Source organism: Micropterus dolomieu, linkage group LG17 (genome assembly GCF_021292245.1).
Source record: "Micropterus dolomieu isolate WLL.071019.BEF.003 ecotype Adirondacks linkage group LG17, ASM2129224v1, whole genome shotgun sequence".
Lineage (NCBI taxonomy): Eukaryota > Metazoa > Chordata > Actinopteri > Centrarchiformes > Centrarchidae > Micropterus > Micropterus dolomieu.
In genome coordinates, this window is record NC_060166.1 from 14,977,369 (window position 1) to 14,992,054 (window position 14,686).

The 14,686-nt window shown below is 39.7% G+C and overlaps 3 protein-coding genes across 3 annotated transcripts; all 3 read left to right on the plus strand.

Annotated features, from left to right (window-relative positions):
• Nucleotides 1-3,680: 3,680 nt before the first annotated feature.
• On the plus strand, nucleotides 3,681-7,869 carry polr2i (RNA polymerase II subunit I). The gene is made up of 6 exons (XM_046073905.1): nucleotides 3,681-3,841; nucleotides 4,026-4,080; nucleotides 5,261-5,334; nucleotides 5,977-6,051; nucleotides 7,308-7,359; nucleotides 7,528-7,869. The coding sequence occupies exons 1-6, from the start codon at nucleotides 3,780-3,782 to the stop codon at nucleotides 7,588-7,590; spliced, it is 381 nt and encodes a 126-aa protein (XP_045929861.1). The 5' UTR covers nucleotides 3,681-3,779; the 3' UTR covers nucleotides 7,591-7,869.
• Nucleotides 7,870-8,897: 1,028 nt separating this feature from the next.
• On the plus strand, nucleotides 8,898-10,410 carry pglyrp5 (peptidoglycan recognition protein 5). Its single transcript, XM_046074509.1, has 4 exons — nucleotides 8,898-8,963; nucleotides 9,107-9,302; nucleotides 9,490-9,608; nucleotides 9,805-10,410. The coding sequence occupies exons 1-4, from the start codon at nucleotides 8,951-8,953 to the stop codon at nucleotides 9,978-9,980; spliced, it is 504 nt and encodes a 167-aa protein (XP_045930465.1). The 5' UTR covers nucleotides 8,898-8,950; the 3' UTR covers nucleotides 9,981-10,410.
• Nucleotides 10,411-13,417: 3,007 nt separating this feature from the next.
• On the plus strand, nucleotides 13,418-14,638 carry foxg1c (forkhead box G1c). The gene has a single exon (XM_046074812.1). It carries the CDS (start codon nucleotides 13,418-13,420, stop codon nucleotides 14,636-14,638), a length of 1,221 nt encoding a protein of 406 aa, XP_045930768.1.
• The last annotated feature ends 48 nt before the right edge of the window (nucleotides 14,639-14,686 follow it).

The following is a 14,686-nucleotide window of genomic DNA, read 5'->3' on the forward strand; positions in this document are numbered from 1 at the left end:
CATGTTCAATCACAACTGGGCCAAACCTCAACTGTTTTGTCAACTACTTTCTACTGGGGAATCTCATGAACATTGACTAAACAAATCTTCTCTGGTGAGTTCCACACCACACACACACACACACAAACTTCTTACCCATCGCTTGCATTCAGGCAGATGTCTTCTCCATCTTGGCACAGCTCCACACTGGTGAAGCCTGGCTCCTCCACTGTGAGCACAGGTGACACAAGAGGGGGTACAGGAGGAGGTGAGCAGCTTCCACAGCATTCCCCCTCCGCAGAGCCCTCAGCAAGGCTTTTGTCCTCCAGGGCGAAGCCTGGCAGTGGGGGTCTCAAACCCTCAGGCGTCCCAGGAGTTTCAAAGCGGATCAGGAGGTGGGCGCGTGCCTGGTTTCCTTGGTCAGTTTACTTGTCCAGGTCCGCGCTTAGTCTGTCTGCTTGTCCAAAGCCTACATGTGCTCCCTTGTCTCCCGTATCCAACTTTTTTCCTCGTGTCTCTCTCAGTATCCCTCCTTGTCCCACCCCACCTCACTGCCAGGCTTTGGAAAGGAGGATTAGCGTCTCTTTCGATTACAGAGGCTGGACGGGTGACGTCAGCCAGGCTTGACAGTCCCCTGTGATGAGTTGGCACACTGGGTCGCCATTGCATCTATAAAGAAACATACAAAAGGCACAAAGATGACACATGGCCACACTGTTAAGAGAAACTAAATTGACTCAGAAGGAGCATAACTGCTCACAAAATGGACAAGGAGACGTTTTGCATGTTTTAATATGAGCTCCTTTCTAGCTTCCCAATCCTGTGTGTTTGTCCACCATGCCTCTCTCTCCCCCTTTTCCCAGCTGTGTGTGCCGTTGCTTCATCAGTGGATTTAGATTTGTCCGATTCATGGAATTAGCCCAGGGATCAAGGGCTCAGGGGTGGGGAGGGGATATATATATATAACAGGCTCCAACTATTGCTAAACAGACAGCGCTCTGCTAACAGAGTGTAATCCCCCTCTGTAGGCTAAGTCAGTAGGCTATATATGGAACAAGGTATTGAAGGAACAAGTGCAACATGAAGGGCAACCTGCTTCTGCAGAACTATGGGTGAAAGAAATTTCAGAGAATACCTTCAAAATCATTAATGTTTACAGTTCAAAACATCTGTCTGTCCTCAGCCTGTTCTCCTACCCAGAGCGTTTTTCTCCTTCATAACTCAAGTGTTTATGCAAATATGTGGCCATTGTGCAAATGAGTTGGAATCACCCAGATCATTTGCAAAAATTTAATAGAGCTCATTTGAATAGAGAGTTCATTGTGTGATGGACTTTTTAATGTATATATAATAAAGACAGTATTCCATGTCCATTCCATTGGTGGTGTATTTGAGTCAAATGCAGCTTTCATTAAGAACCCCACAATCAGTTACTTATTATAGATAACAATTGCTCACAAAATTGGTACCAAAAATCAGCTTTAGAAGACCTAAGTGGTGTCTTATCTGACCTTGTAGATTGCAGAAACTACAGTAACTGTGAGCTGTTTTCTACACTATATTGTACAGTATGGGCTATGATGATTTCCAGGAGCAGAAAATTCAGTGGCAGGCAGCTAGTGGGCAGGTGAGGAAGGGCAGACCTGGGTGTAATTGCAGGTCATGTTTCACATGAGGGCAGCATTGTACCCAGTAGTCAGAAGTCCCAACACACATTCAGAAAGTCTGATTGATTGACTGATGGTTAGATAGATGATCATAGATTAATAGACAGATAACATTAGATAGATACAAAAATGCTTTTTAAATGCTTCCAAGCTTCATTGAAGGGCAGCAATCTGCAAACCACAAAATCTACCTTACATGTGTAAACATGTAAATACAAAACAAAACAGTGTAACAAGTCAGTGTAATGGCAGGTAAATAGCAGCAGAGAAGTTTTATAGTAGTCAAGTAACAATAACATAGTGACAAACCTGTGATCCAGTAGTACAATATCTACACAATTCATAACCTGTCAAACATCACCAAGCTTGAGCACCAATCAACTCCAATTTCAGGAAATTATAATAAAGAGTTGGTTTAACTATAATTCTTACAAATATCCTCCACCTCAATGTTGCAAATCAGGGATCTCACTAACATTACCTGTTTTACACACCAGCTTACTTGCCAGAACATTTTGAAGCATTTGTTTTTCTAAAATGGAGCTGGGACTACATATAAAAGCCAGAGGCAGAGACACTGCAAGTGATTACCAGTCTGTGAGGGCATGGCTGTGTTTATTTCTCAATTCTGCTTCTTAATCTCCTTCTGGCTTACTCACTAATTCACTCTTATCCTGACACTTGTTGTAGCAGTGTTACACAAGATTCATATCAATCTAAAGATGTGTGATTAAAAACAATACTGATGATGATAATGATAAATGCAATGTATAAAAAGAGAAAGGTTATGAAAATTTCAAATAATTATGATTAATATTAATTATCAAAAAATTGCGCAAAATCAAGTTTAAATATTTCATATAAATTATTGTCAATAGCAGCATATCTATCTTTGATCATATAACAAACAACACAGAAAATACCAAGGTCATGAAAAGCTCAGTTGAATGTTCTGAATACCATCACTAAACTCCACCTTTGCAAATAGGAAGCCTGTAATTAGGGCAGACAAGACTCATTTATTACTGACTTAAGAATCTGAAGAATCTTTACAAACAATTACACCCAATCACCTCTCTGTCAGTGCAACTAGTTGTTTTTTTCACTACTAACCAGTTACTCAACTTTATTCTGGATGAACTATAAATACTGTGCAAAACAACTGGATCAGACATGACTGGACTGTATCATACATACAGTATGTCCCTTCTATTGTCATTTTCCCCAAACACTCCCTTTGAGCTGCAAGAGATCCTGATGCTATAACATGTATGTGCAGTGATTCTGTGGCCTTTTCTGCATGGCAGTAAGTGTGAAAAAAAGGTCTACATAAACAGAAGAATTGTGCTAAACACCAACAGCACAACAAAGCAGCAGCATGCGTCCATTAGGCAATCGTGAGCAATGAGCAATGAGCATGAGCAATCAACTGTAATAGACAATGATAAAGCTACTATAATCTGAGATGTGCCAAGTCAAATTGATAGAGAAACCAAGGCTAACAGACCCGACATTGTAGTGAAGGACAAGAAGGAGAGAAGTTGTCTGCTCGTTGACATGTCTGTCCCCACCAAAATGATGATGCCTCCCTAAAGACCACAGAAAAACTCTCCAAATATAAAGATCTGGAGATGGAAATTGAGAGAATGTGGGGGATGAAGACCACTACAATACCAGTGGTAATAGGTGCTCTTGATCTGGTCAAGAAAGGGATGGAAAAATACACCAACAAAATCCCTGGTAACATTAAGATACAAGAAATCCAGAGATCGTCCTCCTCAGCACTGCTCACATTTTTAAAGAGGACCTTATCCATGAAATAAATCCATCACACCCTCATCACCATGTATTGGACTCGGCTCTATGAGTGAACAAAGCAGGACATTAAGAAATAATAATAATAATAAACAAAGTTCTTGGCTGTTTTACTGAAATTAACCTTGTTTTTCATTTGCCATGTACAAATAATAAGAAAGTTGTTATCTATCTTCCCACACACCTGGAGGCGCTGTCTCAAAAATCGTCACAGTACACGCATGCGCAGCTGGTCTGTTTTCAGACGAGTGGAAGCGAAAAAGGCAGAGCATCAAGTTTGTTATTTGTGAGGTTTAACTTAAACCAAAAGGTGCCTCAATGGATTTAGACACTGGAGCGTACGAACCAGGATTTGTTGGGATACGGTTTTGTCAAGAATGGTGAGTTTGTGGCCGAATAGAGGTTAGATCAGTTAACCTAACTAATGTTTAAGTGTGGATGCTACACGCATGTTAGCCTAGCGTTGTCTTTATAAATAACTATAGTTAAGTCTTACTTTGTAAAGGAATTGAAGGGCAAAATGAAAATTGAAAATCCACTAAACATACTGAGTTTGTTTTTCAGTAACAACATGTTATACCCTAAAGAAGACAAGGAGAACCGTATCCTGCTGTATGCGGTAAGTTAACGTTGATTTAAGTGACTGATTGAAACTTACTGGTAACGTTAGTGTGATCGCGCCTCTTGAGGTGACGTTAATTGACGTATGATAAATTATATAGTTATAACGACTACATAATAAAGTTGTGAGTATACCAAATCATTTGGCGTAGTTTTAAAATGTCCTAAATTCGTCCCTTTTTTGTCAGGGCTACCTCTAACGTTAGTCCTGTTCGGGTCTGTCTCATTCACTGTAAGGTCACTCAGGAAAGTTTAGGGAACATGCTGTAACGTTAAGCTGCTCTTTAACGGAGGTGGGGCAGCTAACCAAACTAACCAGTCTTTTCTCTTATAAAACTGAAAGGAAAAGAAAAATTACAATAAAGCACAAATCTCACCTTCGTGTCGCTTGTCCGGGACTGTTTCCCACACAGTGGTTGAACGAGGCTAATTAAACCTCAGGACTTAGTGGTCCATTATTGACACGAGTTCAGTTTATCTGGGAAGTAACACATAGAACTATGAGTGTTTTCAAGGAGTATTGAAATCATAAAGTTTGAACACCATCAAACTAGGGCTGAGCGGTATATCGGTATTATGAGGTATACATATATAATTTCAAAAGGGATATAAAATTAGACACTAACGTTGTTAATATGTTATGTCTTTATATATCATAGTCTACTACTGATGGAGAAAGTCACCGGAGCAGACATACAGGGAGAAAGCAGGGCATGCTTATATGTTTGCAGCACAGGCACGTTTAGTTAGTTAGTGCTAAGCCCACTTAGGAGAAAATCCCAATATATATTTTATATCGGGATTCAGCCTAAGAGTACCAGGATATGACTTTTTGGTCTATATCGCACAGCCCTACATCAAATTAAAAAAAATTAAAAACTATTAAAAGTGACAATGTTTCAATGAAGTTGGGTTTTGCATCAATCTGAGTCATTCAAAATGTAGTGTATGTGCGGTGCAATAAGTAAGCGGTGACACAACAGGGATCACTCCTAACATGAAGATGGTTAGGCCTACACTGATATAGGCCAGTATACAGGGTAAAACTTCTGTCCCGTGCTAGGTTGTTGTTGTTGACTACTAAACTAAAAAAACAAAACAAAATCTAGAGGGATGACTTGTCAGGCAGGCAGGCAATGTGAATGCCTATATTAATTTTCTGAATGCCCTGTGCACAGTGCAGGAACTGTGACTACCAACAAGAGGCGGACAACAGCTGCATCTATGTCAACAAGATCACCCACGAGGTTGAGTGAGTAAAAGAAACCACATTACCACATAAATTACCAAGATCTCGATTAGCTTGAAATTGACTGATATATCATTCTGTTGTTTTTTAATGCAGTTTCATCTCTGCATAATAAGAGGAACTTAACATCCACTGTAAACTTTGTTCTTGCTGACCTCCAGTTGTTTTAACTTGTCACCTTGTAGTAATGTATAGGTGCCCACAGGACCATGTGAGATCACTGTTGGGTGTGGGTACAGGTGCAACCAAGCACATTTGTCTTTTTCTGAGAAGCAGGCTTGAAACCTTTCATTCTAGCATTAGGTTCCTTACCCTGCTTGCAACCACTACAGCTTTTTTTTATAGTCACGAAAATGGTCGATGACAAATGAAGTTAAATGCGTCATCCATACACTTTCATGCGCACACTTCCTCACTTGACTACGGCAGTCCTGACATTTAATGATCTGTTTCAGGAATTGCAGAAATAACTTTTTTAATCATGGTTTAAACACATATTAAATGACTAAACATTTGCAATAGGGCATCGTTTGTAATGCCCATAATAGTAAAACCTTATATTGCACACTTTATGTATATAATGTCAGTCATTTGAAGGCTGATTGTCTGTAAGTCATCTAGCATCCTGACTCTGTTTTTCTCCAGCGAGCTGACACAGATCATTGCTGATGTATCTCAGGATCCAACACTACCAAGGACGGAGGATCACCCCTGTCCCAAGTAAGTTTTACCATAATAAGTCGACATCCCTCCCTCCCTCTGGAGACCCCTTATCGTTCTTCTGATGTTTTTAGGTTAATAATTCTTGTGGTGTTTGTTTGATGCAATATTTAGTATCGTTGGATTTTTGGACATTCAGCACAGATAAACTGTTTTAGGAGAATTACAATCTGCATTAAGTAGGATTTGGCAATATGGCCAAAAATGTTATCACAATAAAAAATATCTTTCATATAAGTCATATCTTTCGATATCAATAATTATTACAAATAAATGTCAAGTCATTATTTATTTCTAGTTTAAAGGCAAATTTTTGCTCCTGAGTGAAAGTTGAAGAAACCAGATGGTTAATTGTGGTTTTAAGATATTCTTATGGTCAGAACAAACACTTGATGCCATACAGTGGTTCACTTAACAAATCTGAGGTAGACCATTAAAAACAATTATGATAACATCTTTTTTCAACATACATGCATGAGTAAAGTTCAGTAAAATCTTTTTTCAGTCCCTTTTCCTTAACAAAATAAATATCTTAATAGAAAAATAAAGTGTTAACTCGTTTGTGATTCAAATGAATTAAATCAAACATTTATTGAGCATTTGTTATGTTGTTATTGAGGAAAATTATATTGCAATAATTATCATTATTGTTTGATTTTCCAGCCCTAGCATTAAGTGATTCTTGACCACAAAAGGAAAGAAAGTTGACTACTTAATTCCTAATTCACAGCAACAAGCCTATATGTAATGTATACTCCATCATGTCTGCACTGTATTACTGTCATGTAACGTTACACTCATACCAGAAACAGAGCAAACTTGTTTCCTGATTGGCGTCCTCATTCTCACCACCTGACAAACGTCTGCAGAAACTTTGATTTGGAATTTATCTCTTTTTTTTTTTTTTTTTATAAACCTGCCAAGTTCTGAGAATAACAGTAGTAGCTTTGCCTTACTGGATGACTGACCAGCCACACGTTTACTTCACCACTTTTCCATCTTAAACTGGGAATAAGTAGTTTCCAATGATCCAAAGTTTTATATAGGCATGGCGGGCTGGAGTGATTAACCATACAAGCATACAAACCACATAAGGGTTAAAACTGCGTAGAGCTGCTAATTGTTACTTTATTAATTTTAACCATTTGGTGAAAAGCACCAGCATCCTTTTGCACTTTAACTGATTGAGAACTGAAACGTTGTGACATTGAGCGACTGTGTTCGCAGTGGTTTCATTGTTCTATGTCTCATCCTAGATGTGGTCACAAGGAGGCAGTGTTCTTCCAGTCCCACAGTATGAAGGCTGAGGTAATGATCTTTGTTGGTGAAAAACATCATACATGACCTGTCGTCTTAATATTGTTTGTCTATGAATACGTTTACCAGCTATTTGTGGTCAGCAGCATGCCATGTTTCAGCCATTAATGAAACGGGAAGGTCTACTATTTTAAGCGTATGTTGTGTTTTTCCTGACAGGATGCAATGAGACTGTACTACGTCTGCACAGCCCCCCACTGTGGGCACAGATGGACAGAGTAAAGCTGGTGATCAAGAGGAGGTCATACATTTGCATCTACAGTATTGCTGTTCACGAAAAAATATTCCTAGCAGCAGCTCATATAGAGCTCTTTTTTTTTTATTCTCCATGTGTGGTTTGTTGTCAAACAGCAGCACTGCTGATGTCTGTTGACCTTTTGTACGATGACTGGCAGTTTGTCAGACACAATCTTGTGAATATAATGTATTAATAGTTTTTTTTTTAACAGTTGTCATTTTCAAATGTGTTTTTGTTAGATTAAAATAATCTGCTGTTTCAAATGTCTCTGAGTATTTAATGAAACAAGTAACTGTGTAACACGTGCTGTAATTATTCACATTAGCAGACACACCCATACTTTTGGCAGCATGGACACTTAATTGGCCTCTTCAGTAGGGACAGGTCTCAAAACCTAGTATGAAACGGGCCCCGGGGCTAAATGATAAGACTGTTAAATTGATAAGCTCCAAAATTAATGGTTCTTTTATCTGTACTTTTTAATGCTTTGGTGTAATTTCTTATTACACTAGAGTATCGCTCCTGCTCTGTGTGTTGGAGCTGTAGAAAGCCATATTTTAATAGAAGCACAGCGTGCTAGTTCAGCTAATAGAAAGCTATTACAAACTAGCTAAAATGAAATCTATCTCTTTGTAGTCCTAAGTGTTTCGCTTATTTTGCCACAAATCTTAAATTTGAAAAATTCTTGTAAACTGAGCTGCTGGCTGAGACAAACCGGGCCCTCCTTCCAGAATTCCTGTTCTAGAAACAACATTTAGTTATAGTTAAAATATTAAAATAAAAAAATAATTCTGTTTGGAAGTTTTTAAATATCTTTATTAAAAGCAATTGTTTATTATTGAAAAATAACTGATGAGACTATTGATAGAGAACCAAACCAATAAGGAGTGTCGATTAAAATCCCAACGATACCCAGTTTTTAGACTACTTATTAACATCAGGGTTTGTTTCCTCCTATGGAAAAAAGCATCCGTGGTACTTGATATTGCAAAACAGATACTACTGATTTAACTCCCATGACTCTTGACATCATTTTGAAGCAGCTGTCTGTACCACAGATTTTCTGCCACTATGGAATACTGGCAGTATCATCTTCCTCTTTTTCAAAACGTGTATATTCCAAACAACCTGTTGAGCAACTGAAGACTATTACTCAGCCAGCATGACCAGTGGGAAAACAACATGTGTGCTCATAAAAAAAGACATGTGTATACATGAAACAACAAAGAACGCGGAAGGTGTACTTCCCATAACCACACCTCCTGAATCAGACTGCTTGATAATGCAGCTGCACAGTCTACTGCTGATCAGTCATCAAAACCAAAGGCATCTGTGTATAACACTATGGACCATAAAGGTATGACAGAAAACAGCCATACCCTACAGACATTACACTCGTAAATGTTGCAGTTAATGTTGCTAATTACATTTTCAGTTATGACATAGGCCAGCATTTTTTGTTTTGAATATGCTTTTGACCATCTTCAAACTGCTTTTCAGTGAACGTTGTTTCAAGGTCGCAGTGGGGAGCAGCTGCCCCTCGACAAAAGATGACTTTGAAAGCCTCTGCCCAGAGAGTTGTCATACACCACACTGCCCTCCCAAGGTGCAGTGGCCGGAAAGAGTGCATGGACCGCCTTGTCAGCATTCAGAGAAGGCATATGACAGAAAACGGCTTTGATGACATTGGATACAAGTGAGTAGCTCTGTTGCCTTTGTTGCTGAAACAGTCCAGGCAAATGTAACGTTTGAGTAATATTTATATAGTATTGTAAGTACAACTTGGATCTACTGGAGTAAAATTAGTTATGGATTCCTTCTAATGGGTTTCTGCTAGTTTCCAGTGCTACAGGATCGTCGACCATGCTTCCTGTATGTTTCAGTTTTATCGTCGGGGGAGATGGTACAGTGTATGAAGGGCGAGGCTGGGGTGTAGTAGGAGCACATGCAAAAGGCAACAACCATGACTCACTGGGGATTGCCTTCATGGGTAATTTTAACAGTAAGTTTACTTATTTACTTTGTGCTTTCTGCCAACAAAAATGTGCATTAAATATCTCTGAACGAGTTTCTATAGGCCTTCAGGATTGTTTTTGTGTAGTCCAGATAACAGATATTCCAGTCCAGATAGTCCAGATATTTTTTGTGCTTAATATGCTTACTGCATATAATGATAATGCTACTTCTTCTGATTTCAGATGACACACCAAGTACAGAGTCAATATCCTCAGTCAAACAGCTGCTGCGGGCTGGAGTCACTCAAGGCTTTTTACAGCGAGAGTTTGTCCTGTTTGGGCACAGAGATCTGGGAAACACAGAATGTCCAGGAGAAAAACTTTATGCTGCACTACCACAACTAAGGATTGCCCCATAAGGCTCACTACACAATGTGATGGCTTTGCGGGAAAATCCATCCCATACTTCCACATTGTTTGTATCATGAGTCTCTTTTGTTAACTACGGGAAGATCTGTGTTGTAACAAGTCCTGCAGGTTTCACCACCTATCAGATGTTTCTCTGACATAAGATGAGACCATTAGGTTCTAGCTGTCCAGAAGTGTAAAATGCTTAGTGTAGAAAATGAAAGTCAGTGTACTTCAGTACATATGTTCAGATAGCTCTTTTTTTATCACTTTTTAATTTGGTTACATTCTATCAATTTAATTTACAGTTACATTTAATCTGTTCCAATGTTATACTAGAGGTCAGTCTTTTGGAAATAAACACCCGTTATCAGCAATTATTATTTTTATCACTATTTGATTTATGTTTCATTAATGTGATCAATTCTCGTTTTGCTTGCTCTCTCCCACAGCAATCCCCTCCAAATAGAATGAATTTATATTTTTATATATATATATATATATATATATATATATATATATATAGGCCAATAAAGTGTTTTAGCAACAGCCTTGTTCATATGCAAACGTCTTCAGGGTGCTGCTGCAATATCACTGTAAACAGCACAATACATGAAATCAAATATTTAACAGAGAAAAAGATCCAAGGGGATTACAAGTGTTGAGACAACAATGCATGCTTTCTGAGGCGCTTGAGACATTCCCAACAAGTGCTCACTTGTGCAGCGCAGGGATTATGGAGGGAGGCCCCTATCAAATTGACTAAGGTATAATGGTAACAGATTTTGTGTGGTTCTGGTCGTCATGTCTGATGTCTGGCATATGAACTGTAAAACACCCAGCATAACAGTTGATTTCATTAACTGAACATTGTTACAGTAATGGTAAAGTAACCTACAGTTGAATTGCAGCTGGTCAAACGATAGGTAAAGCATGGCCTCAGTCTGTGGTCCAGGCATGCAGACACATCAGCCACTATCAAACAAAATTGTGTACCCATACATTTTTACTTATTTCTTATTTAAATCAACCATTGTCTTAAGAATTGTCTTTAATTAGTAATTGTCTTGAGAGTAGTGAAGGTATGTATAAGCCATAGGTACATGTCACTGTAGTGGCCAATCATCAGGTACTGACAATTATGGAAGGTAAAAGATAATTTTGATGTAAGAAAGTATCTTTTTTACTTAATTCATTTTTGTTATTGCATTACCTGTTTTGTATTTAAACTCATCACACTGAAATTGTGTCTCAATAGATATATTTCATGCAAGTTGTTAGTGCTAATGTTTTAGCTCTAAGCTATAAGAGCTATAATGCCAGACATCAGCTAGTTCGTGTCTACAAAAGTTTGGGTTATTTGGAAATTAAAATGTTACAACCTACACCAAAAAAATGTATTTATATGTTTCATTTGAATTTCAGCATGTGATTGACACACGCACAGTAATGTTTAATTGTTTTATTTATATGTTCAAATGTTAATGTAACCCTGTAGCCTTCTCTGTGGGCCCATGGGGCCTGCGTGCTAAGGAGTGCCATATGTCTGTTACCACTCTGACAGTGCAAGGCAAACAAGCACCAACAGTTATGGTGCTTTCAGACCAACCTAGAATTTTCGCCTCACGAGTACTATATTCGCTGCAAGTGTTCACACACAACGCAAGAAGGCGATTTTAACGTGAATAAACACAACTACTACAACTGTATGAACCCAGAGTAAACATTTTGCATAGCAATAAACGGATTAAACTGATGCCGAAATAACTACAACATGATTAAACATATGAATTCATGCTTTGTCAGGTCTGTTAGCAAGACAGCAGGACAACAACTTCTAAACTGTTTGTTTTATGAATGGACTTTGGATCGATCAGGACTATGCTATGGTAACTTGGTCACAGTGAAGTTGCTAGGGTCGTTAGCTCTGTCGGACTACGACTTAATATTTATATAAAAACCAGACAAAACTGGACATTACTTGGAGAAAATAAAGCGAGAAGGTTGAACTACCTGGTGAGTTCAGAAAACGTGTCTGTAACTTTATTTCAGCTATCATTGTACTTCACTGTGACCCATAGCCCTGATCGATCCAAACTCCATTCAGAAAACAAACATTTTAGAAGTTGTTGTCCTGCTGTCTTGCTGGCAGACCTGACCAAGCATGAATTTATATGTTTAACAAATCTGCATCATGTTGTAGTTATTTCGGCATAAGTTTAATCCGTTTATTGCAATTTAATGACAGCAAAATGTTTACTTTGGGTTCATACAGTTGTAGTACAGGCGAGTTGTGTTTATTCACGTTATCCCATTAAAATCGCCTTCTTGCATTGTGTGTGAACACTTGCAGCCAATGTACTCATGCGAGGGAAGTTGCGAGGCAAAAATTTGCGGTTGGTCTGAAAGCACCATTACACTAATATTCAGTTAGTGCCCATTATCTTTAAGACTGACAAGGACTTAGATAGCCTACTTGAATCACCACCCCTACACACAGACACACATGCAGGAATGCACAGACTCAGTTATGTTAAAAAATAATTAAATGTTGTAACTTTGTACTCCTTGTGTTTGAGCCTAAACCATGCATTTTATGTCTGTGTTGCTGAGATAACAGTTAGACTTTCTAATTACAGATACTTGCAACTAGTTTGCAGCACATTTTGAAGGCACTGGCTTAAAATAGCTCAGAGATACAGACAGAAAAAAATGTTACAACCATCCCCGGTCTCCCCTATTTATTTTAAGTCACATAGAGTCAGAAAAGGTTGTTTGGCTGCTGTTTTAAGAGCCTACCATCTTAACAGGAAAAAGAAACCGGTGAGCTTTTGTCAATTGTGAAATTTATTTAGGAATGTGAGCATGATATTGGCAGCAGCTGTGCTTACATGATGATAATTTTTAGGCTATATATTTTTGTCTGATCAGTAATGCATTTTCATTTACAAATAAGATGTGCTTCTAGGTGCATTTCCCTTCTTTTAGAGTTAATAGACTATATGAGCCCTATTTGCTCGAATGTTTTGCAAAGTATCTGTCGCTGCGTTTGTTTATCGACAAGAGCATTCAGGCTTCTATTCTTTCTTTTGATCGGAATTTTGCCAAATGATGATCAAAGGTGTTTAGCGATAAAAGGAGAGGAAATATGAGGCCAACCCAGAGGGCAAGGCGCGTGTGAGAGGGTTGAGTTTCACGAGTCACGGAAGTATTAATTGAAGCCAAGAGTTCACCGATCAGTCAAGTAAAGCACTACTTTTTGTAGGCAGCGAGTGCTGAGCTTCTGAGATCATGCGCGTTTGTTGTCACGCTGTCTGGCCAGTGCGTCTTTGGCTCCGCACCTCTTTCAATCAGCGCATCTTTGCTCTCTGGGATCAGTTAGCCTACCCTCTCTGCTCCGATCACCGGGGCAGCTTCGAGGATTTTAGTTGTAACTTCGACCTTTAAGATGGAGGATTTGAAAACTTCGGACCGTTTTTTCCACAAGTCCTCATTCAGCATCAGCAGCCTGTTGTGGAGACGAGAGGGAGTGATAGGTAACCCGGAGGCTCCTTCTCCGTCCCAGAAGCTGCGCTCCGCACATCCAGAGATATCTAGTCAAGAGGAAAACTTTGTCAATGAAAAGAACTGCGAAAACCCAAAACAGTGCACTAAAGCAGAAACCAAACCGGTGACTGCAAGTGGAAAACGAGAAGGAAATAAGGGAGACTCAAAGAAAAGCGGGGGAGCAGAAGAGAGTATTAAACCTGAGAAACCTCCTTTCAGTTATAACGCGCTCATCATGATGGCGATCCGCCAGAGCCCAGAACGACGTCTCACACTCAACGGAATCTATGAGTTTATAATGAACAACTTTCCATACTACCGACAGAACAGACAAGGTTGGCAAAATTCAATCAGGCACAACTTGAGTCTGAACAAGTGTTTCGTTAAAGTGCCGCGCCACTATGACGACCCGGGTAAAGGCAACTACTGGATGCTGGACCCCTGCAGTGAGGATGTGTTTATAGGTGGCACATCAGGGAAACTCCGGCGCAGGGCCACAGCTGGATCCAGGACCAAGCTTGCACTAAAAAAGGGAGGAGGTCGTCTGATGTCCTCCAGCAGGGCAACCAGTGTCACCTTGGCCGCAGCGGGTCCATTTTACTGGCCGGTTCCGCCGTTTCTGCCTCTCCAGTCACCAGTGCGCACCCACCTTGGCGCAGGGACTTATCTGAGTGCTCACCACCGCTTCCCCAACCACGCCACATCGCTTGTTTCACAGCGGTCCCGGCTGAGTGCAACAAGTTCTGCAGACGCCGACCGGTTCGTGCAGACGCACCAGGAGATGTCTTACATTGGAGTCAGCTGCGCGCAATCCCGTCACCATCAGATTGGCGCTGCCTGCACCGCTTTCTCCACATCCATCCCCGCATGCACCCTGCCGCTGTCTGACCCGTGCTCTTTTAACATGATCTCTGGACAAGCCAGCTACTTTTACTCTCACCAAATACCATGTACCGCAACGTTTACTCCATGTCAAGAGGAGTGCGCCCCGTCTAAGACGTCTCCGGGACAATTCTTATCCAAGACCGTTCACTCAGACCTTGGGGGATGTTGTAATGACATTCCAAATTATTGCCCTCAAGCCAGTTCAAGCCCTCCTACTTCTTGGAATATAGATAAATAGGGTAACAGTCATAGTAGGCCTACCCAATATCTAAGCTTTAAAATATTT

Bases quoted from the DNA above. Each gene is read 5' to 3' on its own strand.
- pglyrp5 (XM_046074509.1), top strand. The intron at 9,303-9,489 runs GTGAGTAGCTCT...TGTATGTTTCAG, and splicing joins TTTGATGACATTGGATACAA to TTTTATCGTCGGGGGAGATG. The intron at 9,609-9,804 runs GTAAGTTTACTT...TTCTGATTTCAG, and splicing joins CTTCATGGGTAATTTTAACA to ATGACACACCAAGTACAGAG.
- polr2i (XM_046073905.1), top strand. From the start codon at position 3,780: ATGGATTTAGACACTGGAGCGTACGAACCAGGATTTGTTGGGATACGG. The intron at 6,052-7,307 runs GTAAGTTTTACC...GTCTCATCCTAG, and splicing joins GAGGATCACCCCTGTCCCAA to ATGTGGTCACAAGGAGGCAG. The intron at 7,360-7,527 runs GTAATGATCTTT...TTTTCCTGACAG, and splicing joins CCCACAGTATGAAGGCTGAG to GATGCAATGAGACTGTACTA.
- foxg1c (XM_046074812.1), top strand. From the start codon at position 13,418: ATGGAGGATTTGAAAACTTCGGACCGTTTTTTCCACAAGTCCTCATTC.